General features: G+C 36.8%; 1 protein-coding gene across 6 annotated transcripts in view; it reads left to right on the forward strand.

The window, feature by feature from the left end:
- The window catches only part of U2SURP (U2 snRNP associated SURP domain containing), a 42,098-nt gene that overhangs the window by 9,582 nt on the left and 7,074 nt on the right, over positions 1 to 25,442 (forward strand). Inside the window, exons 3-24 of one of the 6 annotated variants that reach the window (XM_058812128.1) lie at positions 192 to 290; positions 910 to 1,024; positions 1,421 to 1,554; positions 2,736 to 2,777; positions 3,555 to 3,622; positions 4,887 to 4,981; positions 5,066 to 5,101; positions 5,201 to 5,283; positions 5,666 to 5,831; positions 6,246 to 6,457; positions 7,397 to 7,440; positions 10,690 to 10,794; positions 11,982 to 12,048; positions 12,138 to 12,301; positions 13,396 to 13,558; positions 14,056 to 14,135; positions 15,160 to 15,247; positions 16,827 to 16,949; positions 17,849 to 18,005; positions 18,348 to 18,443; positions 19,012 to 19,078; positions 20,040 to 20,202. In XM_058812128.1, coding sequence (XP_058668111.1) covers positions 192 to 290; positions 910 to 1,024; positions 1,421 to 1,554; positions 2,736 to 2,777; positions 3,555 to 3,622; positions 4,887 to 4,981; positions 5,066 to 5,101; positions 5,201 to 5,283; positions 5,666 to 5,831; positions 6,246 to 6,457; positions 7,397 to 7,440; positions 10,690 to 10,794; positions 11,982 to 12,048; positions 12,138 to 12,301; positions 13,396 to 13,558; positions 14,056 to 14,135; positions 15,160 to 15,247; positions 16,827 to 16,949; positions 17,849 to 18,005; positions 18,348 to 18,443; positions 19,012 to 19,078; positions 20,040 to 20,202 — 2,367 coding nt within the window. Of the gene's footprint in view, positions 1 to 191; positions 291 to 909; positions 1,025 to 1,420; positions 1,555 to 2,735; positions 2,778 to 3,554; positions 3,623 to 4,886; positions 4,982 to 5,065; positions 5,102 to 5,200; positions 5,284 to 5,665; positions 5,832 to 6,245; positions 6,458 to 7,396; positions 7,441 to 8,218; positions 8,236 to 8,299; positions 9,475 to 10,689; positions 10,795 to 11,981; positions 12,049 to 12,137; positions 12,302 to 13,395; positions 13,559 to 14,055; positions 14,136 to 15,159; positions 15,248 to 16,826; positions 16,950 to 17,848; positions 18,006 to 18,347; positions 18,444 to 19,011; positions 19,079 to 20,039; positions 20,203 to 25,442 lie in introns of those variants that run through there. The other 5 variants (XM_058812129.1, XM_058812130.1, XM_058812131.1 and 2 more) reach the window with 5 other exon arrangements.

Below are 25,442 nucleotides of genomic sequence, written 5' to 3' on the forward strand. Positions count from 1 at the left end.
GATAATTTGTTTTACAAAAGCCACACTTTTTGGTTTTTTTGGTTGTATTAGATAATGAAAACTTCACAGATCAGTACAGAAAGGCTTTTCTTTGTTTTGTTTGAGTTACTGGTGTAGGCCAAGGCCAAAAGTAGCATTATTTGCATTGTTTTGTAAACAGTTTGATGTCTATTTTCTCACTCCCTTTGCAGCCTCTAATGGAAAGTAAACTTAAAGCATTCAGTATTGGCAAAATGAGTGCTGCCAAACGGACACTGAGTAAGAAGGAGCAAGAAGAATTAAAAAAGAAGGTAATGGTGTACAATGAAAATTTTACTTTGTACGCAGAGCTCAAATAAATTTGCTGTTAAAATGCAACCAGATATCTTAATTTTGGTAATTGTAGCTCTCTAAGAGTGAAAGTGAATTGTATTTTACATGTATAATGTATTTTTGGCATCCATGGCTTTATGATACTGAGAGGCTTACTCTTTCCTTCTCTGTGAGAAATCAAGTTCTCTGGCTTCCTGAAATAGGGAAGGGTGATCCTCTTGTGGATCTCCTTCAGCCACGTGGGTTGATGGTAAAGGCTGAGATGGAATGGGCACCGTTCTCTCATGCTGAGGCCAGCAAAGCTCCAGGCCCATAAGCCTTTGATTTGAGCTTTTCTGTTTGGCATCTTTTGAATGTTAAATTGCCATGTAAACTCCTGGAAAGGAACACACAGCCTCAGTGGATTTGTGTGTTATGTGCTGTGTTCTGCCCACATTTCTCAGAAATTTGAATTATCCAAAATTAAAGCTCCTTTGATGCTGTTTGTAGCTTGAACTCTAGAAAATAAAAATGAATGTCACATAGCTAATTTAAGAGTAACTGTCTAGTGAAAGTTGTTCTGTGATGATAGTAAATAGATGAACATTTGCTATGTAGGAGGATGAGAAGGCTGCTGCAGAAATTTATGAAGAATTCCTTGCTGCCTTTGAAGGAGGTGATGGTAATAAAGTGAAAACATTTGTAAGAGGAGGAATCGTTAATGCATCTAAAGGTATAACTAATCTTTTTTTGGAGGTGGTGGGTCATTTGGCTTTGAGTAAAGATGAAGATTGGCTTTGAATTGCATTTTAAAATTAGTATGTTACATTAGGAGCAAAAAAAACTTGATGCTAAAATCTACTTTATGCCTTGATTGAGGTAGGCAGTGGTGTGATTTGTGCTTTAACTATACGAAGAAAAAATGCCTTGGTTTAGACTACCTAATCCATGTTCTTTTCCTTCATATTAAAAGATGTTAAATTATATAAAATTCATATTGTCAGCTTTTTAAAAATGGGGTAATATATTGCATTGAATGACCAGGACTACAAGTCAGCATTCTTTCTAATGAACAGTGTTGTGCAGCATGAGTTAATAAGATTTGCTTTCAACTTATCTTTCATTTCAGAGGAGCATGAAACAGATGAAAAACGGGGTAAAATCTATAAACCTTCGTCACGATTCTCAGATCAAAAAAATCAGCCAAGTCAGCCATCTAATGAGAAACCTCCATCCCTCCTAATGATAGAAACCAAAAAGCCTGTAAGTTTCTCACTTGAATCTTAACTCCATCCTGATGTATTTAGAAGTGCTTAGCAAAAGGGCCCTGAGTGCTTGCAGAGTGGTTTTATCTGCGTGTGTCACATCTGAGAGAACGTGGACATTTGGAGTTTCCTGAACCAGTAGCAGACACAAAGGTGATGAAATGCAGAGGCCCAGGAGCCCTGCATGTGGCACAATACACCTGGTGCTGCACTGCCCTGGCATTGTGTTCCTGCTAAGGTGCACAGACTTCTCATGGATGTGGGTTTAGTGACTGTTGCAAAGGGATAACTTCTTCAGTCGTGAGAATTTCTGGGTTTAGGTGCAATTCTCAATTTCTATCGCTACTATCTCTTTTTGATTTTTTTTTTTTTTTAACTTTAAACGAAAAAATAAATTGACCTTTGTGTTGATCCAAGTTTTTCTTGGTAGGGTTCTTTGAGTTTGTTTGTTTGTTTTGGTTTGGTTTTTTTTAGGGGGGGATGAAGTTTGAGAAGTTCCTTTAGAAGTCCCTCTTTGAGTTCCAGAACTTGCACAGTTCAGAAGCTGAACACCTTGTTTTATTTAATTTATTTTATCTTCTGCATGATTTGATGGAGGTTTTTTTTTGTTTTGTTTTTAGGGTTTTTTTTTGTTTTTTTTTTTTTTTTAATCAAGGTTTGTCATAAAAAGTATTAAAAATATTAGAAATATGAACCAGCAGTCTTCAAGTCAAGTGATAATTGCATATGATTACTGTTACTACTGTGTATGTGTAATGAATGTCTTGGATGTCTTAAAAGTCTTTTAATAGAGCTTACTACAATTTTAAAGCTTAAGTGAAACGTGGAAGATGCTGCCTGTTAGGGTGGGAAATGAATGTAATGTGATAATTGTGGGCAATTCCATCATAACCTCCCTCCAGGTTTAAACAAATGTCAGTGTAGAGCAGTGGGGTACTGCTGGATGGCAGTTTTGATTTTCATTGTATGTAAAGCTCTACATATACAGAAATGAATTGTAGCATTTTTTTGTTTTTCTGAGCTCTGTTCTGTCATATGCAAGTGTTTGTACTGTAAGACTATTACTGCTTTTCAAATTTTTCATAAATACTTGTGAAGTAATGCAATCAGTTTACTCACTTGCCATGTCCAATGGTGATTGAAGATAATGAGGTAAAAATGATTTTATTTATTTGGCAGACCCTCCCCAAAAACAAAAACAAACAAACAACTTTGCCTGGGGTGAGTAGGAAGTCCAGTTTTTCCAAAGCTGTAGTGTGTAACACAAGTATTTTGTATGTCTGCCTATTGGAAACGTTTTCATTTAAATTTGATTATATAAAAACAATGTTGTTGAAGATAACATTTCACATGAGTTAGTTAAGGAACATATATTACTGTTAAAAAAATATATTGCAGTATCCATATTCTTCATCATTCAAGAGCTTTTCCTGAGGATCTTGAACTATTTAAAGTAACTGTTTTTTCAGACTATATTTACATCCAAAGGGAAGCAAGAGAAGGAAATAGAAATTCTTTTCAAGTAGAACGTTTGTAGATAAAATAATTGAAAATATATATGTAAAACAATTTACATATGTATGCACACACATCTATCAAATTCATTAGAGCATGATGGTATGCTAGGGGTGTAGTCAGCATCTAGTTTCCAAATGGAACAAAGTGACAAAATACCTCACAGTTATTTTAAATGTTTATGTCGTAGAGAGAGTGTTTGATCATATGTGCTGCATTGTGAGAATGAGAAGTAACAAATTTATTTTCAACTATTCTGAATTTTTATTTTCTAGCTTTGTGTTTGATAGCACTCAGTCTGAATGTTTCAAGTCTGTTTGGTTGTTGCTTTGGTTTTTTTTCATTGTTTTTTTCTCCTGTAGTTACTTGGTTTGAAAGCTGTGGGTAAAATATGCATGGAAATTATCTATGGTTTTGTTATGTTATTTTTAATTCTGTTCATTTTGTCTTCTGAAATGTTGTTTTATATATCTTTAATTTTAGCCTTTGAAGAAAGGAGAGAAGGAAAAGAAAAAGAGTAATTTGGAACTTTTTAAAGAAGAATTAAAGCAGTAAGTTTGCTAGTTTTTACTGTAAATAAACAAAGTCCAGGGTTTTTGCCTTGCCAGTATTTAAGATCATTCTTGCTAAGTTGTCTTCAAAGGAAGGTTTTTATTTTTTTTCTTCCTCAAATGCCTGGGAAATGGTATAGCTAATTAGCTTAAAAGAACTTAGCTAGGCTTAATCAATGCCATTGCTGATGGGCTTGGCCATTGTTGGGTCCATCTTGGAGCTGGCTGGTGTTGGCTTTATCTGCCAGGTGGAAGCTTCTGGCAGCTTCTCACAGAGCCCCCCCCTGTATCCCCCCACTACCAAAACCTGTCCAGTACAGGGGTGTAGCAGAGAGATTGGTGCAGTATGAAATGTCTGTCACTCTTGACAAGAGTGAGCTTTGTCAGTGTTTCTAAACTGTATCCAGAGGAATTTGTAGGAGAAGGCTGAGCTTTTGTATAATGCAGAAATAAGAATTGTGCTTCAAGTCTAGAGACTTCAACTTAGATAGTATTAAAAGCAAGTTGGATAATGCTTGAAAAAGCAGGTTGTTTCACTTCCATATGTGTTGGAATACAACAAAGAGCAGCTGAGTGCCATCTATTTATCCTGCTGCTAGTGATGGAAAACAAATGAATCTCTGTGCATTAGAAAGCAGTAGGTACAACATTCTAAACCCACGTGTGGCTTTTGTGAGGAGTGCCTGAGCCTCACTGCTGCATGTTCCTTAGTTGGTGTAAATGAGTTGAAGGAACATCGCTGTATCCTGGGATTCAGTATCTTCATATCCGGATTTAAGGCCAGACTGCAGGGCACCAAATACTTGTGAGTACTGTCCTCAGAGTTAGAAACTGAGATGAAATCCAGTTTACTCTGGAAATAGTCATGTGGATGTGCCTCTGAGTAAGGCTTAGAAAAGCTGGAAGCATAACTAGACACTGAGGAGTTGTGTGCATCTTGAAAAGTCCCCTGAGTGGTCTGTGGATCTCTGGCAGTTGGATGTGGAATTGGAGTCGCTTTTTCAGAGCACAGTTCTTATTTCCAGTTTTGTTTGAGAATGAAATACCCTGACAATATGAATGAGGAAGCATGCAGCTGGAATGTTTCTGGTAGATATATTCCAGTTGATGAAACAGAAGTTCAGACATACTGGCAACTTGGAAGTTCTAACAAACTCATTGTTTCATATTGAAAATTCTCATAATTTTTTGGTCAACTCAAAATTTTAGAATAAAAACTTCAGAATGGTTTTAAGTTGTTGCTGACTTTAAACTTGCTTCTTAGAATCCAGGAGGAGCGTGATGAAAGGCACAAAACAAAAGGTAGATTGAGTCGTTTCGAACCACCCCAGTCTGACTCAGATGGGCAGCGGCGTTCAAGTAAGTAGATGTTATTTTTTTATGTTAGTCTGGGCTACAAGATTTGTAGACTAAATTGTACATATTTTTCTTCTCTATATTCAGTGGATGCTCCTTCAAGAAGAAACAGATCGTCTGGTGGTAATACAGATTCTTTTCTTACTCAATTTAATGTTGTCGTTTAAATGCATAGCAGGGATTATGACTTCTTTTTTTGTTTGTTGTTTTCCTGTATTTTAGTACTGGATGATTATGCACCAGGGTCACATGATGTTGGAGATCCAAGCACAACAAACTTGTATCTGGGAAACATCAATCCTCAGGTGAGTTTGGAGCCAGGGAGTGCAGTGTTAGCATTTTTGGGCCCAGACAAATTTTTTTGCAATATTCATTGGAATAAGTGCTCTGAACATAATGCTGCAAACTTCAAGTTTAGACTGCCAATCTCTAGCTCAGTTAAAATTTTTTTTCCATTGATATCCCTAAGCGAGGTGGATCATACCTCAGACATTTGAGTGTGCTCAGTTAAAAGTGCAATTTTTTAGATTCTTGTTTCTGCAGTAGATTGCATTGGGGAGCTATCAGTGAAGTTATGTTATGTCAAAAAAATAAAAAAATGAAAATTTTGGCATTTGGACAATAATGCAAACAGCTGTCACAGAATTACAGTGGCAAAATGTTAATTTTTACCTCTTTTTCATGTAGATGAATGAAGAGATGTTATGTCAAGAATTTGGCCGCTTTGGACCATTAGCGAGTGTTAAAATTATGTGGCCAAGAACTGATGAAGAAAGAGCAAGAGAAAGAAATTGTGGCTTTGTTGCCTTTATGAACAGAAGAGATGCTGAAAGAGCATTGAAGAATTTAAATGGTAAACAGGTTTCTCAGTTTAGGGCTGTAATTATCTTTGCAGACTGTAAGCACGTTTTCAGGTTGTTTTATCAGCCAAGTGAGATGTGTTCTGTAACTCCAGTAGATACCAGACCAGTAGTGAGTTTACACTTGACTGTTCTACTGGCAGCTGAATATTGCCAAACAATAGTAATTGTGTACTGTAGTGTCCTGAAGACAGACATTGGGGGAAGACTAATAAAACATTTTGTGTAATAGGCCTTCATTAGCCTGTGTTGTAGTCTGATAGATGTAGTAACAGTAATCAACAATGTAAGCAAAAGGTAAACGGTGGCAGGCAAACCTAAATGTTGCACTTAGCAAGGGGAAATCCCAAGTGATGCAGAACCAGTTTATAACATGGTAATGAAGGGGGTTTTTTTCACTTTTTCAGGCAAGATGATAATGTCGTTTGAAATGAAGCTGGGCTGGGGCAAAGCTGTTCCTATCCCACCACATCCCATCTATATTCCGCCCTCCATGATGGAGCACACCCTGCCGCCGCCCCCGTCAGGACTGCCCTTCAATGCCCAGCCTAGGGAGAGGTTGAAGAATCCCAATGCTCCAATGCTACCACCACCAAAAAACAAGGAGGATTTTGAGAAGGTAACTTACAGTACCCTGGGCCGTATCTCATTGTTAAATACTACATCTGTGACAGTATTTCAATGGCTTCATAGATTTGCATTGTTCACGCTGACTTTGGCAGCCCTTAGCCTGCAAAATCTGGCTCCCTGCTGTAGCCCAAGGGAACCAACTTAATTCCTGAAGCTCTGTTTCATGTCTGTGTTAGGGTACAATATATTGGCTCTTGGTTAATTTAGTGCTGCTTAAAATCTGGCTATCATTTTCCCCCTCCAGGCTCCCTGGATTTTTTTCTCCTACGTCCCCCCATTTTCTTGGCTGCCAAATTGCAGTATCTAAATTGTTTTCCTTATAGAAAATCCTACATTTTAATTTGGGTAGCATTATTTTTACCCTAGAAGAGTTGATGTATTTTGTATAGAAGGTAATTAATCTGGACATTGAGTAAGTATTTTATGCTACTTATGGAGTCAGTTTTCAAACTTTTCTTTTTGTGGAATATTAGCTGATAAAAGGGTAAGTATCTTGAAATCACAAACCAACTTGATTTACATTTGTAAGAATTTATTGATTCTTTGAATGACACTTTAATGCCAGGGCTGTTTTTTGTAAGACTTGGGAATAAAGTAATACCAACGTGATCCAAGTCAAATAGTTTAGAATCTTTTCATAAACGTAACAACTCCTTTCTTATATATTCAGCATAGTTCCTATTCAGTGCCTCAATGTACATTCTGACAGGAATGTTCTGATACTTTGCAATTGGTGAACCTTCATGGTTCACTGCCACAACCATTTGAATTTTGTGTAATTGCTTAGTTATAACTTCACAGCAGTGATTGCCTGCAAAGTTTGTGATAGATGTGTAGTATTTTCATTGCATATGTATATTTTTGCTTGTTACTTGTTAACAATACTCACATATTCTATGTTTATTATCTGATGTGACTTCATATACAGACTCTGTCGCAAGCCATAGTCAAAGTGGTTATCCCAACAGAAAGGTACATGTTTTTCTTTATTATTACTGATCTAAATATAGAAATTTCCCCTTCGGAATTTTAAAGAAAAATGGTGATGTTGTGGAAAAGGTAATGGCTTGACTGAGCAATGGTTATTTTATAACAGTTAAAAGAAATGTGTGTGGTTTGCAGTCTAACTATTCTTGTCTTATTAACTGCTTTTGGGGTTTTTTTGAGGGTAGACTTAAGTAATTATCTTTTGCATTTAATTTGATCCCTAGAAAGTGATGCAGGGTAATTTTGTGAGTGAACACTAGGGTGAAACACTGTCTTACAGATGCAGCCTAAGTCCTGACATTAACCTCTGCATATGGGGATGCAGCTGTGGGATTTTTTTTTTAAATTTTATTTTTTCTTGGGTTTTTTTTCTTTTTTTTCTTTCTTTTTTCTTTCCTTTTTTTTTTTTTTTGACTTGTTCATTTTTTAACCACTTCCATTGAGGCCAGTTCACTTTTGATTCTGCTATTTTTTTAAATGTAGCAGTTAATAATTTTTGTCACTTTTGTATTATTGCAAGAATATTTTTCCATTTTGGTCCCCATCACTGTTCCTACCTTCACGCTAGTCTAGGTATACTCTTGCTCAGTTAAGCTAAAGCCTTTTCCCAAACATAGGAACACAACACTGTTTTAAAAGTAAAGAAGCACAAAAGATTACCAAATTCTCTTTGACATTGGCCTTGGTGAGCAACACCAGCTGAACTGTCTGCGGCAGCGGGGGACCAGGAAAACATCATGGGATGGATTGGGAAAGTATACAGTTTTTGACCAGACATTGGTACGATCGGCTCCAATAAATGTGGTTTTATTATAACTGAAAAACCTTTTTTTGTTGGCCAACTTAAGCTAAATGACCTTTTAAAATAATGCACTATGGGTTTTTTACTACATTGTCTTAATTGTCACAAAGTCCCTTTTTTCTTTTTTTCGTGTGGGGGGAGGGGGAAGAAGGAGATTTCTGAGCTGGTTGTTGTGCATTAACAAACTTGTCAGTACATGTCCAATGTACTGCGTTTTTGATGGAATTTTAAGACAGTACAATTTTTGTTGGGTAGAAACTTGAATAATTGGGGCGACCAACCAGGAGTCTTGATTTGAGAAACATACTGAGTAGCAGAACAAGTACTTGTAAAACTGTACAGTGCTCACAGAGTAGCTGGCAGAGAAAAATTTTTAATTTTCCATGTCCATTTTATTTACTGTAGCATTTTAAAAGCCTACATGATAAGAACTCATGTTAAATGAATTGTATTTGAAAACACTTCTAATAATTCTTTTCCTGCTGATTTTGGAAGTTGTCAGTGATAATTGCTAAGACCATTCCTTACTCAGTGCATCCCATCATGCAGAAATTTTGACTGACTTCAGTGGGATAATAGGTTTAATTATTCTCCTTTGATTAGAAATTTTCAATACTATTTTTCACATCTCTTTGTTCTTAGTAAACAGCAAACCTTGAGTATGTATAATAATTTTTTTTTTTTGAGAAATTCACTTCCAAGTAGTCACATCTTGCATACCAAAATGCCTGTAGCATTTCAGATATGGGATGAGCTGAATCTATTTTCATACATTGGAGGTCTTATGAAGCAGATGTTCTTCTTCAAGCATAAGCTGCTCTTACACAACTAGATTTTACTTGATGAAGGAAAAATTAGATGAAAACCAGTGATGATTTGCAGGAAGCCAGAAGTGATCACACTGGATTTGCCTTAAAATAAATGAATGCTGTCATAGCTCAGAGGCTTGAAAGCTATTGTACATTTGTTTCTTGCTGATGTTTTCAAATACAGTTCATATAACAAGAAGAGTCTGGCTGTTCAGACTTTCAGAACACTGCTGTAAATAAAATGGCTACAGAATTGATGAAACTATTTCCTCTTTGCAGTGTTTCTGGGATTATAAAAAGCAGACAGGAAAATTGAACTGGTAGCTGTTTGATTTTATTTGTGTAGTATTTAAGGCAAATGTAGATTCAGTGCTAGATGGCTTAAAAGAGCACTTGCAGATGGCTGGGGTAGGATTCTATTACTATTCTATTATTACTATTTTTTAAGTTGATTTTTTTTTAATCTAGTGCATTATATCTGTGGCAGAACTTGTAATACTCATGGTAGAAAACAGTCACTTCAGTGCTAAGAAGTAATAGAAAATTCTGCAACTTTACAATGTAAAATTTATGGAATTTTAGTCATTTAAAAAGTGCTATATGGAAATCTAATGAATTACATGTAAAAATCCAATACTCATTTGTTGCATCTAAGAAAAGAAATTTAAAAATGCAAAAATCTGTATTTTTTTGGGCTTGCATCACATTCAAAGGACACGTACTGTGAAGCTTTTGGCATGTGTAGGTAATCTATTTTAAAAACTCAGGACACTGTTTCCATAAAACCCCAAAGGGGTGGAAACTGGCTATCACTGTTTTTGATAAAGCTTTTCTGACTGTCTCCTGTTAGCATGGTTAGAAGTGACTCTGCATTGAAAAATGTGCACTTCACATCCACTTCTTGCCTGTCTCAGGATGTAGTGCTGAATGAAGGAATACAGATTTTTATTTTTTTTAAATTGTGATTTAGTTCTGTTGTGTGTCTGAGGGAGGGAACATGGGATGCTATGACATAAAATAATGGACAGTTTTGTTCTATGCCAGTAATCGAGTCTTGACCAAAAAGATAAGATCTAAATTTAATAAATACATTGCCCTGTTTTGCATCAAGAAGGCTATTTGCTTTTCCTTTCATACTTGAATAGTTTGAAAGCTGAATTCAGATTGTATTGAACATTCAGAAGCATGTGTGTTTTATTTTGAGCAGAATATTCAGCCACTAGTTCCCCTGTGGAACTTCAGCTAACACTTCAGTCTTACTTCTAGACAATGTAGATGAGGGCTTAGTTTTTGATAGCTAATTGTACTTTGGTGCTCAGGTGCCCATATTTGTGTGTCAGGTTTCTGCTAAGCAAGACTTGGTTGTAGGCTAAGACATGGAAATTCAGGAAGGAGGTCTCTTAAATTCTTACTCCACCACTGCTAGGCATGGTTTGATTTTTTAGAATGCCCGTGTCTGTGATGCAAAGCTATAATATGTTCCATGTTGCCTTACCTTTTATGCAGATTTCTTAACAATACAGCAAAATAATCTCCTGCACAGTTGTAGTATCTTAGGTGGAGTGTAGTTTTATATAGTGTTAGGTCTGAATCAATTTTTCTTTAACTGTGTTGTTGTTGTAGGAATTTGCTCGCTTTGATCCATCGAATGATAGAGTTTGTGGTTCGGGAAGGGCCCATGTTCGAAGCCATGATCATGAACCGAGAAATCAACAACCCAATGTTCAGGTGCTTATTGCATTGCTTCCCTTGCAAATAACACCTGCTGGTTTCAGTCTTGTTAATACTCTGCATTCTCCAAATACTAATAAGACTGACTTCTGCTGGGTCTATCTTTGTGTGCAGATGCAAACTTTACAAATCACACCTATGGCTGTACAATCCTTTTATAAGGCAGAACACACTTTTATTCCAATTGTTACTAATGTGTACATACAAATAAGTAAAATAGTACACTCACTATGTAATAAATTTCTATATATTTTAATAAATGCCATTCAACACATACTCTTTTGAGGGATTCACAGTCAGTTGAAGCAGTAGCATATGTTCTAAAAAAAAAAAAATCCTCCATCCCCAAACAGAGAAACTCAATGTAAGGTCTGTTCTTCCTGGAGCCTATTTTGTAACCTTTAGCAAGAGCTGGGAGTAATTTTTCTTCTATGTCAATTAAAATAGCATTAAACTTCAGCTGACATAGGGAAGTTTTGAGAATTTTGACCACTTGTCCTTAATGGAATACAAAAGGACCAGTTTCTAAATTTCTTGTGAAGTGCAGTCTCTCAAAAAGGTTTTGAGGGAAATGTTAAATGACTTTTTAGCAGTGTTTTGTTTGCAGTAAATTTGAAGTGCTTCATTATGATTTTTATATGTAAAGTGAGAAGATATGCAGGTGAAAATATCCTGGCCGTTAAAAATGGGCTGCTTGTTCCCCACATCCTCCATCAGATGTTGCCAGTGCTCTGCCAGACAATTTACTGGTGGAAAACTTCAAGTCATTTAGTATTTGATGACCTCACTATGCAACTGCAAACTCCTGCATCACTTGTGCTGAGGCTGCAGCTGCTCCTGTAGTGTCTGCACTGATGATTCTTCTGCTTTGCTGTGAGGTTGCACAGTTGTTCTTTCTGACCCTCTTTGTTCTGCTCTTGAGTTCTGAGCAGTGCTGTGCCTTTGGGGAGCTCTGCTCTCTGCACATGGCATGTGTGTTTGTGTATGAGTGTGTGGAGCAGTTGCACATGTTCTGCCTGACTGTGCTGTGGGTGTACATGATTTTAGCTCCTTGTGTTCTCTCTGCAGCTGGGGTGGGATTCTGAACAGGGTTTGGTTGGGGTTTTTGTTATTGTTTCCTTTAAATTTTTGTCAGTTCAAGATTTGTAATATGCTCTATGTATTTTCTTTGCTCTTTGGTTTAGGTTTTTATTTGAAAACCAGACTCCAGCCCATGTATATTACAGATGGAAGCTTTATTCAATTCTTCAGGCAAGTAGAATTTTCATAATAGTTTATAGCTTCAAGCATAGTGAAGTGAAATAACACCAAAGTAAAAATACTTCTGTTTTTTTTCACAGGGGGATGCTCCAACCAAGTGGAGGACAGAAGATTTCCGCATGTTCAAAAATGGATCCTTCTGGAGGCCACCACCGTTGAATCCATACTTGCATGGGATGTCAGAAGAGCAAGAGACGGAAGCGTTTGTGGAGGAACCAAACAAGAAGGGTGCACTCAAGGAAGAGTAAGTACCACCATTGATGGATGGTGCTGCCTTGATAGCAGGGCTGCCTGGGTTTGTCCTTTGTGGTTTTGTAGCTCTGAGGTGTCATCCCCTGAGCTGTCGTACTTGTCATAGTATTCTGTAAGTGTCTCTTCGCCTCAGTGTTTCTGATCATACCTGTAGCTGATACATTCTTGATTTGGTTAGCTTTGTCATCACTGAACCTTTCATTCCAATGTTATGAACGCTTAATTTGAAAGGGATTAGGAAGATGAGAGTTTTTCCCCTTTTTCTGCTGCTGTCTGCAGCTGAGGATATGTAGCATCTTTCTCAACATTGTTAGGACCTCACAAACTAAACTGTTGCTGTAATCTTAAACTCACTGATACTGTTCATCAGAAATTAAAATTGGGAGCTGTTGTTAATAAACAGGAAGAGAGAGATCCATCAGAGTTCTTTGCTTTTAAGTATACTGGGGGTGGCTGTGGCACTGGAAATAGAGACTTGCTTTTCCTAATTTTGCTGTTGTTGTTACAAATGTGTTACTAACATGTGGAATTTTTTTTCTGTTTTATTCTTCTCATCATAATTACCACAACAGTCATGCTTCTGTAGGTTTTAATACACAGTTTGTTTCTTATACCTTCTTTTAGAAAGGCTCAGAAAAAGATTATTTTAAAAAATTTCTCTCATATGGAGGTCAGGAAAAATGTGAAGAAGTTGTTTATTTACTCACTTTCTGAATCTAGTGTTTCTTATTTTGTAGCAGAAATGATTTGCATGCTTTAGATTTATCCATTTGGTTTGAACCTAAACTAAATCCAGAAAGAGAATTACTTTATTAGTGATACTGATGTGCTTAATTAAGTTATTTCTTAGGTATTTTTCCTTAATTTCTGTATGTAATCAAGACTTGAGTGAGAATTTTTTGCACTTTATGTAATATGGACATATAAATTCATGAACCACTTAAAGAACTCAAGCAAAAGAATATAAAAATATTGAAAATTGCTTTTCTCCTAAAGATGGAAAAACAAAATAAACATTGTTAAATGGAAATTCACAAAAGTACTTTTCATTTCATATTGAAAGTATTAAAATTCCTGGTATTTCAGACAGAGGGACAAACTAGAGGAAATCCTGCGTGGGTTAACACCTCGGAAGAACGACATTGGTGATGCAATGGTCTTCTGTCTAAATAATGCAGAAGCTGCTGAAGAAATTGTGGACTGCATTACAGAGTCCCTGTCCATCCTCAAGACTCCTCTTCCTAAGAAGGTGTGGAGATTTTCTATAATCTTGTATTTTGGGGGCAGAGCTCACTTAGCAGCATGTATATGTAATTTACAAGCATTATTTCATAAGTTTCAGGTAGTGTCGAGATTTTGTACTGAAGTGTGGTCTTGAATTCTAGTATCATCTCTTCCTGTGGAATTTTGTTACATATTTTTTATTCTTTCTGAAGTTGCTTGTAAGTAATACTCTGCCTTACTGTGAAATTAAGATGAGTGAAATGATCTATTCAAATGAGAAAATTAAAAGAGGAATGCCATGATTCTCCTTTGTAGTGCTGTGGTGATATGTTACAGTAGTTAGTACTCTACAGCATTACAGGGGCATAATTGCCTCTTAACATGTTCATTAATAATATAGCTGTGCTACACTTAATTCTCATTAGATAGTTTAAACTGTCTTGTATTCTTTCAGTAAAAAAGGTTTTTATTTTCAGAAAAATTTAAATTGGAGTTACCTTAATTTGACCATTTTTATTGTAGATTGCAAGATTGTATCTAGTGTCGGATGTGTTATACAACTCTTCAGCTAAAGTTGCCAATGCTTCCTACTATAGAAAATTGTAAGTATATTTTAGGTGGTTGGCTGTTAAAAAAACCTCTCTTACATTCATCTCTGTATGTACATCTCTGGATAAACGTGGTTGTGGGAAATTCAGACTTTTCTGTGCTACTGCTATTACAGACTGATGATATTTATATCTGTTTGCATGAAAATGTGTAAGATGTAGCATGTTGGTAATGCAAAAAATGTATGTGCCCTATGCAAGGGACCCTTTGCATGGAGCTTCATAAAGGTGAGAATGCCTCTTGACAGAAAGAGCTGTAGATAATATTCAAGATATGCTATAGCAGATAGTTCAAGAAAAGAAGTACATTTTTTAGCAGATTTATTTTAATTAAAATTAGTGTGGTGTAACTTTCCATAAACCTTGAATAAGCTATAAAGGGATATTAATGTAGTTTTTTCTAAGTTGCAGAGAAGAATTTAGGAAGAATGTCCATGAGACAGTATCTTTGTAATATTCAATGTTTATGTCTAGTTCCTGGAGTCTCTCTAATGTTAGGGCAGCATGGTGGGAAATACTCAGCATGTTACAAAACTAGTGATTGCAGTTGATGTTTCCTGTTGCAATGTGTCCGTGTTGTGCTGGTGTATTTTTTGCACATTGTGAGAAGCTCAAGGGAAGCCGGGCAACTGTTGCTCACTGTGCTTTCATTGAGGGCCTCACTGAATAAATTAGAATACAAGTATAACTAAGATTTTTTTAAAATACAGATTGAATTTTGAGACAATTCTTTCATTTTATTTAAGGTTGTAAAACTCCTTTTATCGTCCTCCAATCTTTCCAGGGTGTATAAAGAGACTGCAGCAGATGTGAAGATCTCCCTTCACAGTTCTGTTGTTGTCCAAGGTGATTTAATATATAGTAATCATATTTGCTTTATAGTTCAGTTCATGGCTACTATAAGGATCAGAACATTGTGCTTTTGAGTCCTATGTCCCAGGTATTTTCATGAATTGTGTATGTCCAGAAAACATATATTACGAAGTTTAACTAAAGAAATGTATATGTTTAATTCTAGTTTTGAAACAAAATTATGTCAGATATTCTCTGATCTCAATGCTACTTACCGTACAATACAAGGCCATTTACAGTCTGAAAATTTCAAGGTATGTATTTCATTGTTATTTACATGACATAGAAGTCACATAAATAGATGTTCCTGCACAAGAGATTACATACTGTCAGATGGCTTAGACATCAAGGTCTCTATTTAGGCTTTTAAAAGAATAATTTTTAAAAAGTTTTCTCTTTTGCAAGGATATCCTTGCAGTGAAGGAAGGAAACGAGCATCTGCCAGCTGAAGTGTACCAGTAGGTTACAGTTGTGGAGTTGAGAGGATATCTAATCTATCACTTGAATTGCAAACAAGGCTTTCTAGCTTTCTTACTGTTCAGGGCCACCTGTATTTCAATTTCAGAAGTGAACTTGTGTGCAAGTGCTCAGTGTGGGAAAGAAGCTCCTGGGCAGAACAGCATAAAGTTACTTCTAAACTTTTATTTTTTGCGTCAGGCTTTATTTTAGAGTTCTGATAAGCAGTCTGACCATGGGTACTTGAAAGTGGTTTTGGAGGTCAAATGCTCTCTGCTTCTCATGCTTGACCCCTGTCTTTCTCTTCATGATGTCTCTGCACTTTTTTTCTTTTTGTTTTTCAGTCAGAAGCTTTAAATACATAGCTTACAGAGCAGTTAGTTTGTCTGAATCAAGGTCTTCATCCTGGTTGTCCTCCTTCTGCTCTCAATTGCTCTAGATTGAGAATCAATTTTTAGTTATCTGCTGTTTTAAAACTTTCTTAAATTATATGTTAAAGAGAGGAAGATTTCTTTAATACATATACATCTTCAGTTACATTTAGTGTGTCAAACTTGAACTGAAACACATCTTTTCAAATATGCTTTTTAAAAAGGAAAATGATAAAATGATTTGGTTTTGGAAGGGACTTTAAAGATCTGCTGTTCCAGCCCCCTGCCATGGGCAGGAATACCTTTCATTGAACCAGGTTGCTCAGAACTCCATCCAGCCTGGCCTTGAACACTTCAGGGATGGGGCAGCCACAGCTTCATGGGCAACCTGTGCCATTGCCACAGCTCCTTCACACTGAATAATTTCTTGATAATAGCTAATCTAAGCCAACCCTAAAGCCGTTCCCCCCTTTTCTTGTCAGTACCTGTCCTTGTAAGAAATCCTTCTCCAGGTGTGTTTTAGTGACTTTGGGTGCTGGAAGGGGCTCTAAGGTCTCCCCAGAGCCTTCTCTTCTCCAGGCTAAATAAAATGAAAGTAGGAACACAATTTAAGTTCAATAATATGTATAAGCCAATGTTAATTTTAGTTATTTTATTTTACTAACAGATATCTTCTCTTACATTTGGTAGAGGCACCTGCTTTGAACATTGGGGGGCAGAATGAAATTTACTGTCAGGGTAGAACTGGCAACAGCCAAAATGGATAATGTAACAGGAATTTAAAGGGAAAATGAAACCCAAGTGAGATTACTTAAAATGTAGTTCCTATATACGTATTTTTGTAAAATTACTAGTCTTCCCCAGTATGGTATCGTTGCAATATACTTCAGTATGGAACTACCTAAGAATAGTTGCCTACAGTAGTAGTTCTCTGTGATCTTTTTCCCATCACATAAAATTTCTCAATAGAAATGTTTTAGCATTTATTTTTTCCTCTTGCTTCTAGCAACGGGTGATGACATGCTTCCGAGCATGGGAAGACTGGGCAATCTATCCAGAACCATTTCTGATCAAACTACAGAATATTTTCCTGGGACTTGTAAATATCATGGAAGATAAAGAAACAGAGGTGAGTGACCTCAGGAGTGATGCCTGCAGATGGCAGGGAATAAATGTGTTAATATAAAATAGAGCTAGCAAGGATTCTTTTGCTCTCTCTTTTAGAGTGAATAAGCCTTTCTTTCTTCCAAGTCCTTGCTCCTAAATAGAGGTGTAACATTTTCAGAAGCAAATACTGTTTATTCTGTTCTTGTGTTTCTTGCTTGTAGATTAGGTGCTGTGGTGGAGTTACATTGTGAAAGTGTTTCAGAGCAAAGACTAGTGCAGAATGACAGGAATTTTCTTTGTGCTGGAAATGCTCTGTAATACCTGTCTTTGAATTCTGAGTGGAGTTTCAGGCCTTGTAACTCTGTGGAAAGATACCTCTCAGAGCAGTGGGAGGGACACCTGCAGTATAATTTAACTAAAGCTGATTTCTTGGAGTGGAAAAGCAGGGTGAACACACACATGAAGGACAGTGCCTGTACCTAACAAGTTAGAATACACAGCTGTATTTATAATTTGTGTGTTCCTTAAATTGATGTTCCTGCTAAATGGTCCCTTTGTGTCTGTTGTTCATTTTACTGGTCTTGGGGAAACTTTCATATCAAGGAAGTATGATTTATCTAATTGATTTTGAGCTAAACCTCAACTTAATAGCTCTTCTTTTGAATATAGGTATTGGAAAGCTTCCAGTACATTGTGGACAAATTAAAGTTTTTGCCTATAATTTTTTAAAGGAAGATATTGTTGTGTTATTTTCTCTACAATAAGCAACTATACTGCTTAGCAAAAATTGTTGATAGGTATTTTGGAGGTTTCGGTATTTATAAAAGTGCTTCTTTAAAAAGAAATTATTTGATAATTGGGGAAGTGAAGAAAAGCAATATAAATTTGTGCTTGAAATAATGACTTATTATTTGCTTTCAGGAAGTACCTGATGATCTTGATGGTGCTCCCATTGAGGAAGAGCTCGATGGTGCTCCACTAGAAGATGTGGATGGAATTCCTATTGATGCTGCTCCTATTGATGATCTGGATGGAGTCCCAATTAAATCTCTGGATGATGATCTGGATGGAGTTCCTTGTACGAAATGTTTCAACTTTCAGATTGCTTCTTCAGTCTTGCATCTTTTCTTCCTGTGTAGTTTTTAGAAATACAGCCCAGAATTGATCTGGCATTGAACTTTGTAAAATGTTGATTAATTTCAATATGCTCTACTGTCTTTGGATAGTAATTGCTTCAGAAATACAGGAGGTGTTTTCTGATGTAACCCAGCAAGATCTAAACCCTAGTTTCTTTGCTTTGCAAATACTAAGATTGTGTAATCTGTTTCATTGTTTAGTTCTGACTGTTATCTTAGTACTTTTTAGTTTCAACTTCTGAGAAGCTTTCTAAGCTATTTTTCTGTGTCTCTTTCTGCACCAGTGGATACAGCTGAAGACTCAAAAAAGAATGAACCTATATTTAAGGTTGCCCCTTCGAAGTGGGAAGCAGTGGATGAATCGGAACTGGAAGCTCAAGGTTAGTTCTGAAAGTATCTCTTCTGAAGTAAACTGAAAGCATAATGTCACTTATGTAATGATTATTTTCAGCTGATCTGTATTAAAATGCTAATAGGATTCATGTAACATGTAGCTTGTTCACTGAATTTTTAACCAAAAAGGAAAATGGTGTGTTCTGTCATAGTTATTCTACTTCAATAACTGATCAACCTTTAAAAGTAATTTCCTGTTGATTAAGAATAAATACTGAAAACAAACAACAAAAATGTGAGCATGTGGCTGGCAGTCTTTTTAAATCTTGGTTTGAAAGATAATGTTGTACAAACTGACAAATGCTTGTCTGCTTTTGAAGGATTTACTGAATACGATATGCAGTGGGAATTAATAGCTCTGTGAATCATAAACATTCTCATAATGGGGTGGTTGAATATTTCTGTAAAGTGCTAGATGCTGGCAAATTTTACCACACTAATTCTTATTGTATGTTATATACTATGTATATCTTACTATAATTATGTTACAAATACTAATTTTCAGATTAAGTTGTAGCTTTTTTGTTGTTAAAATTATCCTACTGTCTCTTGTAGCCGTTACTACTTCTAAATGGGAGCTTTTTGACCAACATGAAGAATCTGAGGAGGAGGAAATTCAAAAGTAAATACTTTTTCATTCTAATGAAAGCGTACTTATTTTATGTATCTAAGGTTGAGTGTCTTTGGAACTACTTATAAGATATATATGTTATTTACTACATGTGTAGAACAAAAATGAAATTTTGAAAGTAGGAAAATTAGAAAATGGAGAAAACTCAGGATTTTAGTGCAGCATACTTTCAGCTCCCATGATTTTTTTCTAAGCTGGTAAATGACATCTTTTGGTAGAGTTGCTAACAATAATCATTGAATTTATGCTGATTTGAGAATTCAGCATCAAATAATAAGAGCTAAGATAATAGTATGGAAATCTTGCTGTCAGGTATATATGAATGAATCTAAACCTCTTTCTTCTGCTGAGAGGGCACAGTGAGTCATGTTTTGAGGTGTTTCACTGGATGCTGATGGGCTCCATGCCAGCAGAAGGTGGTTTGGAGTTCTCTTTTACTTTGCTGAGAGGGTCTGTTAATGCTGTAAATACTTCCTGCATTGCATGTAGTCCTGCAGCACTCTAGTGGCCAGCCTGGGAATATAATTTTGGGTATCTGCCATCTCTCAGGGTTATCTCCCAAAAGCAAAAGTAGTAAATATTGTTCTTCTGTTAAACCTAATATCCCTGGAAAGCACCATTACAGCACTTAGAGCTTCTGCTGAAGGAGTGGGTTTCCTTTTGTAGCTGAGATAGATATGTATTTAATGACTGTAAATTTAATGAGTTCTTCTGCACTCTGTTTCTATGAAAACTGTAAATTGTGTGAATCATAAAAACCAACAGTTAATTAGATGAGAAAGATCTGTCTCACAGATGGAGACTAATTTGTAGCTACAGACTTACATAATTTAACTTAACAGATTTCAAAACTAATAACTAATCCTAGAGACTAAGTAAGAGGAATAGCACATTTCATATATACTTAAGAGATCTGTGACATCTTAGTTAATTCTGTGTGTTTTCTGTAAAGTCAAGAAGAAGAAAGTGAAGATGAAGAAGACACACAGAGTTCTAAGTCAGAAGAACAGCACATGTATTCAAACCCTATTAAAGAGGAAATGCCTGACTCCAAGTCATCAGTCAAATACTCAGAAATGAGCGAAGAAAAGCGTGCCAAACTCCGAGAGATAGAGGTGAGCATGGGGTGTTTTGTGCCACCCTTCTGTACCTTTCCAGTTCTCAGCCCACCCTGAGTTCTCTACATACAGCTGGGAGGGGTTTTTTTCTGCAATAATTATAGTCCTATAATATATAGTGGATTTTGTTGTAGTCTGGTGTATTTTTGTAAAGGTTTGTTTGTTCACACCCTCACCTTGCCTGGTTTTGATGTTTAAAATAATGAAGGAAAAAATGAAGAATAGAGTCAGGGCATATTGCCTGTTGAGAATGACTGTTCTTTTTAAGTGTTCTGTTTCAGTACCACTGTAGCTTTAGATCACTTGGATGCCCTTACACTTTGCTCCTCTTGGAAAATTAACTTTTGGGATTAACTTTTGGATGTAGCCTTAGTCCTGTACCTTTCTTGTTTTTTCTGTTTCTTGCCTTGAAGTATCTGTATTTTATTGCATTTAAAAGTGTTTCTTTTCACTGTCTCAGCCATCAATCAAAGAAGTAGATAGAGCTAACCATGTAGTCATGAGTTGGAGGTATTTTAAGTGAAGTCCTACATGCAGTTCATAGGGCTCAGGATTCTCTCCTTTCTCCAAGCACAGGTGTTAGTGTAGCTGTTCAGCTTAACCAGCAGAGGTTGTTAAGGCTTTGTTCTGGCTTCTGAGCTTGTGCTTAACTGAGAAGGCAACTAGAACTGGAATTTAGCATGAGCTCTGTGTAGCAGTGAAGCCTTTCTGCCATACACTGCCATGTAAAGTCAGGTTTTAAATTGTACATGACTTCCTGGCTTGTATTCAATATTCAGACCCAGGGGTACATTGAATATTGGAATTGTTCTGTTCAGTGCATTAAAATGATATTAAGAAGTTGCTAAATGCTTATTGCAGTTGTAGCACCTCCAGCTGACAGGTTATAACCTGGGTAATGTTTGGAGGGTGGAATCGTGGCTGCCTACTGTGCTGGTTGTCTAAAATCAGACATTAGCAAAGCACCATAATATTCTTCTGAAATGTTCAGCCAATAACATTTTAGAATGTCACAAATGTTGTTTCTCTTAAATATGCCTCTTTTTAACTATTCAGATTTTATTGAAATTAATAGACTCTCACTAAGCAGTTAGGAATCTCTTGCTTAGCACAGCAGTGTGATATTTCCTGATACACAGCCATATTAGGTGAATAAATTCTGAATGTGAGAAGCTGAATGGGATTTATGTCTGACCTGACTCATGGTGGCAGTATCTTTGTAGGAAATACATGATGTCAGACTAATGAAAGTACAAGTGAAACTAATTTTCATGTTGCTGTAATATTGATTGTAGCAGTTATGGAAAGAGCTCCTTTCAGACTGAGTATCTGTTTTACTGACATTATCTTGGCAGTTGTGGAGGCAGATCAGGTTGTGATTTGCTTTACTATTGTCAGTTTTACACTGCACAAGTGTTTTATGTTCTTTCAGCAGTGTGTTCTGTCAGTAAAAGTTTTAGGTGGCAAATATTTGAGTTTTTCAAGTGCATGCTTGCATTTTATTCTTTTTGGTAAGTAAATTACCATTTTGGTTTCAGACTTTTGGAATTGCTGGAAGAGGAGAAATTTTTTTTTTACTTTTGAGAACATTTTAGACACTATGTAGGAGCACTTAAAATTTTCCTCAAGTTTGTCATTGACAGGAAAGTACTCCCTGTACTACTTCAAAGCATTTACACTCATGGTTTGTTCTTTGTATGTACCCAATCCCTGCCAAAACCCCCATTCATTATTAAATTTGAGGAAAGGAGCTGAGGAAAAAAACAACCAATTACAAGCTTTAACAATTATGCCATCTAATATGCGTTATAAAAAGTGTTGTCTAAAATATTTGGCAAAAAAATTGGTGAAGTTTAATGCTCCAGCTGCACAGTCTACACAGTGACTGCCAGGGAAGCTAAAAACCATTTTTTCATGCATTTTTTGGAAATTCATTAATAAAGGAACAGTTCTTTCTCTTGGCACAGTTAGTAAATTAAGCTTGTTAGCTGGAAGGAGAAAGTGAAGTAAGAAACAAACTTTGGCCTCAGCCATTAGATTGGTGCCATCAGAGGGGGCAAGTTAGGAACCTTTTGTTTGCTTCCCTCATGCCCCTGTTAATCCTTCTGAAGTGTGAATTCTTTCCTGAACTTAGCAGGAGCAGAACCTTTCTTATAACACTGAAGAACAGTGATTTTTAACTGTTTTTTTAAGTGTGGAAAGACTGGCACTTTGCTGTATATTATAACTCATATTTCAGAGTGGTCTTTATGGTGCTTTGTGTGTCTTTCTTCCTCCCTGAGACATGTAAAAAAACTGTATTCCTCTTTGTAAAGAGACTGTAGTGCTATAAGTGGTGAAAAAAATGACAATTTATTATTTAAATTGTTCATTAAGCATGTTCCCTTAGAGTGTAGGTAAACTCACAGACAAAATGAAGCAGCTCAGTCCTCTTTGGACCTTTCTCTCGGGTATCTCACTTCTGCCTCCACCTTGCTGCACAAATTTTGATAATCCTTCTCCAAACAAAAATGCACAGCACAAGCTTCATCTGCAGCAGGAGGCAGGCTCATCACAAATTCAGACATATTGGTGCTTCCAAAAGGGTTAAACAGGATTTTAGTCCTTTTTAGTAGCTGGCTTTACTCACCTGTGCTGGCCACCTGAAAGCAGAGTTTGGCTGAGGGAGGAGGTCGGTGGTGTGGAGGGTTCCTGCTGAGCCTTTCTGCTGACTCCCCAGCTGCAGGGGGGCAGGGGTGGATCCTGTTACACCCTCCTGTGGCTGTGCTCTGCCAGTGCCTCCCTGCACAGACACTCACACCAAACACCCCCTGCCCCCTCAGTTGGTATTGAAAGTCCATTCATTTTTCTACCCAGAGCCACAGAGATTTTCCTGCCTGTCACAAAGGACAGGTGCTTACCTTTGTCAAGAAGTTCCATACAGTTTCCATTATTTCTTTCTCTGGATTATGGTGCTTAGTGCAGAGTACTCAAATTTTGGGTATTTGTTTGTTAGGTCACAGGAGTATCTGGAATTATAACTAGAACAAAATATAACCCTTTGGTTTTTGCAGTCTGTGGAGGTCTCTGTAGCTGGCTTCATTTAACTGCAAAATGGCATAAAGATACCCTATTAAATAAACTATTAGGCCTCATTGTGGCTTAATAACAACAGATGAGACAAATTGGCTTTTGCTTAACCAATAGTTTTGCTATTTATAGCAGTTTTTTCTTGAAGGTGATGACTACTCAGAAGATTCTGGTCTATTTTAAATCTTTGACTCTATTTCTGTTCTACATGAAGCCAAAAGCAAGGAAATGCTTAGCTCCAAGACACATGGCAGCCTGTGAGTGTGATGGAGCAGGCCAGAGGGCTCTGTGGCAGAAGAGATACTTTACATGAGTATGTCAGTATGTCTGTCATCTGTTGTTAATATTGTAGCTGCAGAAATGCCACTACTTATAGACTTGCTGGAAAAATCAAGCTTTCAAAGAAATACTTTGCTTCTGGGGAAAGGAATAATAGTTCTTTACTAGTTTGTATGTATAACAAGGCAAACAAACAACAACAACAGCAGCAACAACAAACAAAACCAGAAATCCAGTAACAGCATTGTCTTGGCTGTCAGGCACCTTCCCCTCATGATCCTGCCATGGCTGGAGTCTGGGGAGTGTTGAGTGACTTGTTAGCACAGTGCAGCCTTTGCTGTTTTTCTCTCTTTTCAAGGCACCTGCTAATGACCACCTTCAGCCCCCACTCCACCCTCAGTTTCTGGAGGAGCTGCATGCAAATAATTCCTCTTGCCATTTTAAACTTGCTGCCAGCAGTAGGTTGTGTGCCATGCATATCAGCATCTTTTGCATCTGTTGAGCTTATTAAATCAGGTGATTTAATAATTTGGATTGTTAAAATTGTTGTTTGGATTACTAGTTTCATCTCAGGTTACTTTGGGCTATAGATTTAGGCTTCTTTGCTTTCAGAATATGATCAAATAGAGATTGTCACAGCTTTGTGGCTAAAAATGTAAAGAAACACATCTTATGAGGATGGAGGGGTTTTGTGGACTTCAGTTGTTTTTGATTTTTGGTTTGGTTTTGTTTTGTTTTTTTAACTATATGGGTTATTTAGTTGGGAAAACAGAGTTAAAATCTTATGGGCATATTCATGCCATGACAGCCCAAGAGGCTTCTTGGATCAGCTGAGCCTCCCTGCACTCCTCCTCTCTGGTACTGAAGGTGCTGAGCAGCTGCTGAGCTTGGAGTTTATGTGCTGTAGGAAATGCTATCCTGATTTCTTAGCAGAACAGGGAGTAGTGACACTGAGTGTATGGTTCCAAAAGGTATTTCTGCCTTTGAAACTCTGCTTTTAAAGTGGGGGAAGAAAAACATGCCTTTATAGAAGATGGTATGTGACAAATGATGGTGACAGTTTTCCATTGGCTGAATTGTCAGAAAAAATGCTCAACTGCAGGTAGAGCAGGCTCTGTGAGTGAGGGAGGAAAGCAGAACACTTGACAGAAGTTTACTGTGGTATGAGATAATAGTGCTTTTTTAAAATTTTATGTCTTTTTTCCCCAAAGCAAGTTGTTCCTTTACATTTGAAACTAAAATGAAAAATGTGGTGTTGGCATAAACTCTGTAACTGAAGGGAAAGGGGATCTTGTTCAAAGTAGTGTTATCCTTGCTTGGGTTTTATGTTTCTTAACATGCTCATGATTAGGTTGTGATACCTTTCCTTTCTGTCAGTAATTGGAAGGGCTGATTAGATCCAGTCTGCTGGATTTTTGAGAGGGAAGAAAAAACCTGTAGAGTTTGATTTTGTGAGTACTTCATATTAGGGAGAATGAGAATCCTTTCAGTTAATCAAAATGGACACAGTTGCAAAGTCTTTTCCTTTGTGTGTTTTCAATGTGGAAGAATGAAATATTTTCAAAGAGAAAACAACTTTGTGTGTTTGCTAAAAATAAAAGCTCGAGCACTGAAAAAAATCTACTCATATATAGAATGCCAGTGTTGGAACAGGATGTGCAGGAGGGTCAGAGCATGAACATTTGGAAGAGGGAAAGCTCTTCCCTCCTTCCCCTCTTCCCCAGAAAAGAGACACCTTCTCCTCCAAAAAAATTGAATGATTGTTTGTACAAGGACTTGTCACTAGGAAGAGAGAATGACAAATGATACGAGATGTGAGTGAAGTTTCATTATATGAATCAACTTGGAGAAGGTTTTAGTTCATCTAGACCAAAAAAAACCCCAAACAA

Source organism: Ammospiza caudacuta, chromosome 11 (assembly GCF_027887145.1).
Source record: "Ammospiza caudacuta isolate bAmmCau1 chromosome 11, bAmmCau1.pri, whole genome shotgun sequence".
Taxonomy (NCBI): Eukaryota; Metazoa; Chordata; class Aves; order Passeriformes; family Passerellidae; genus Ammospiza; species Ammospiza caudacuta.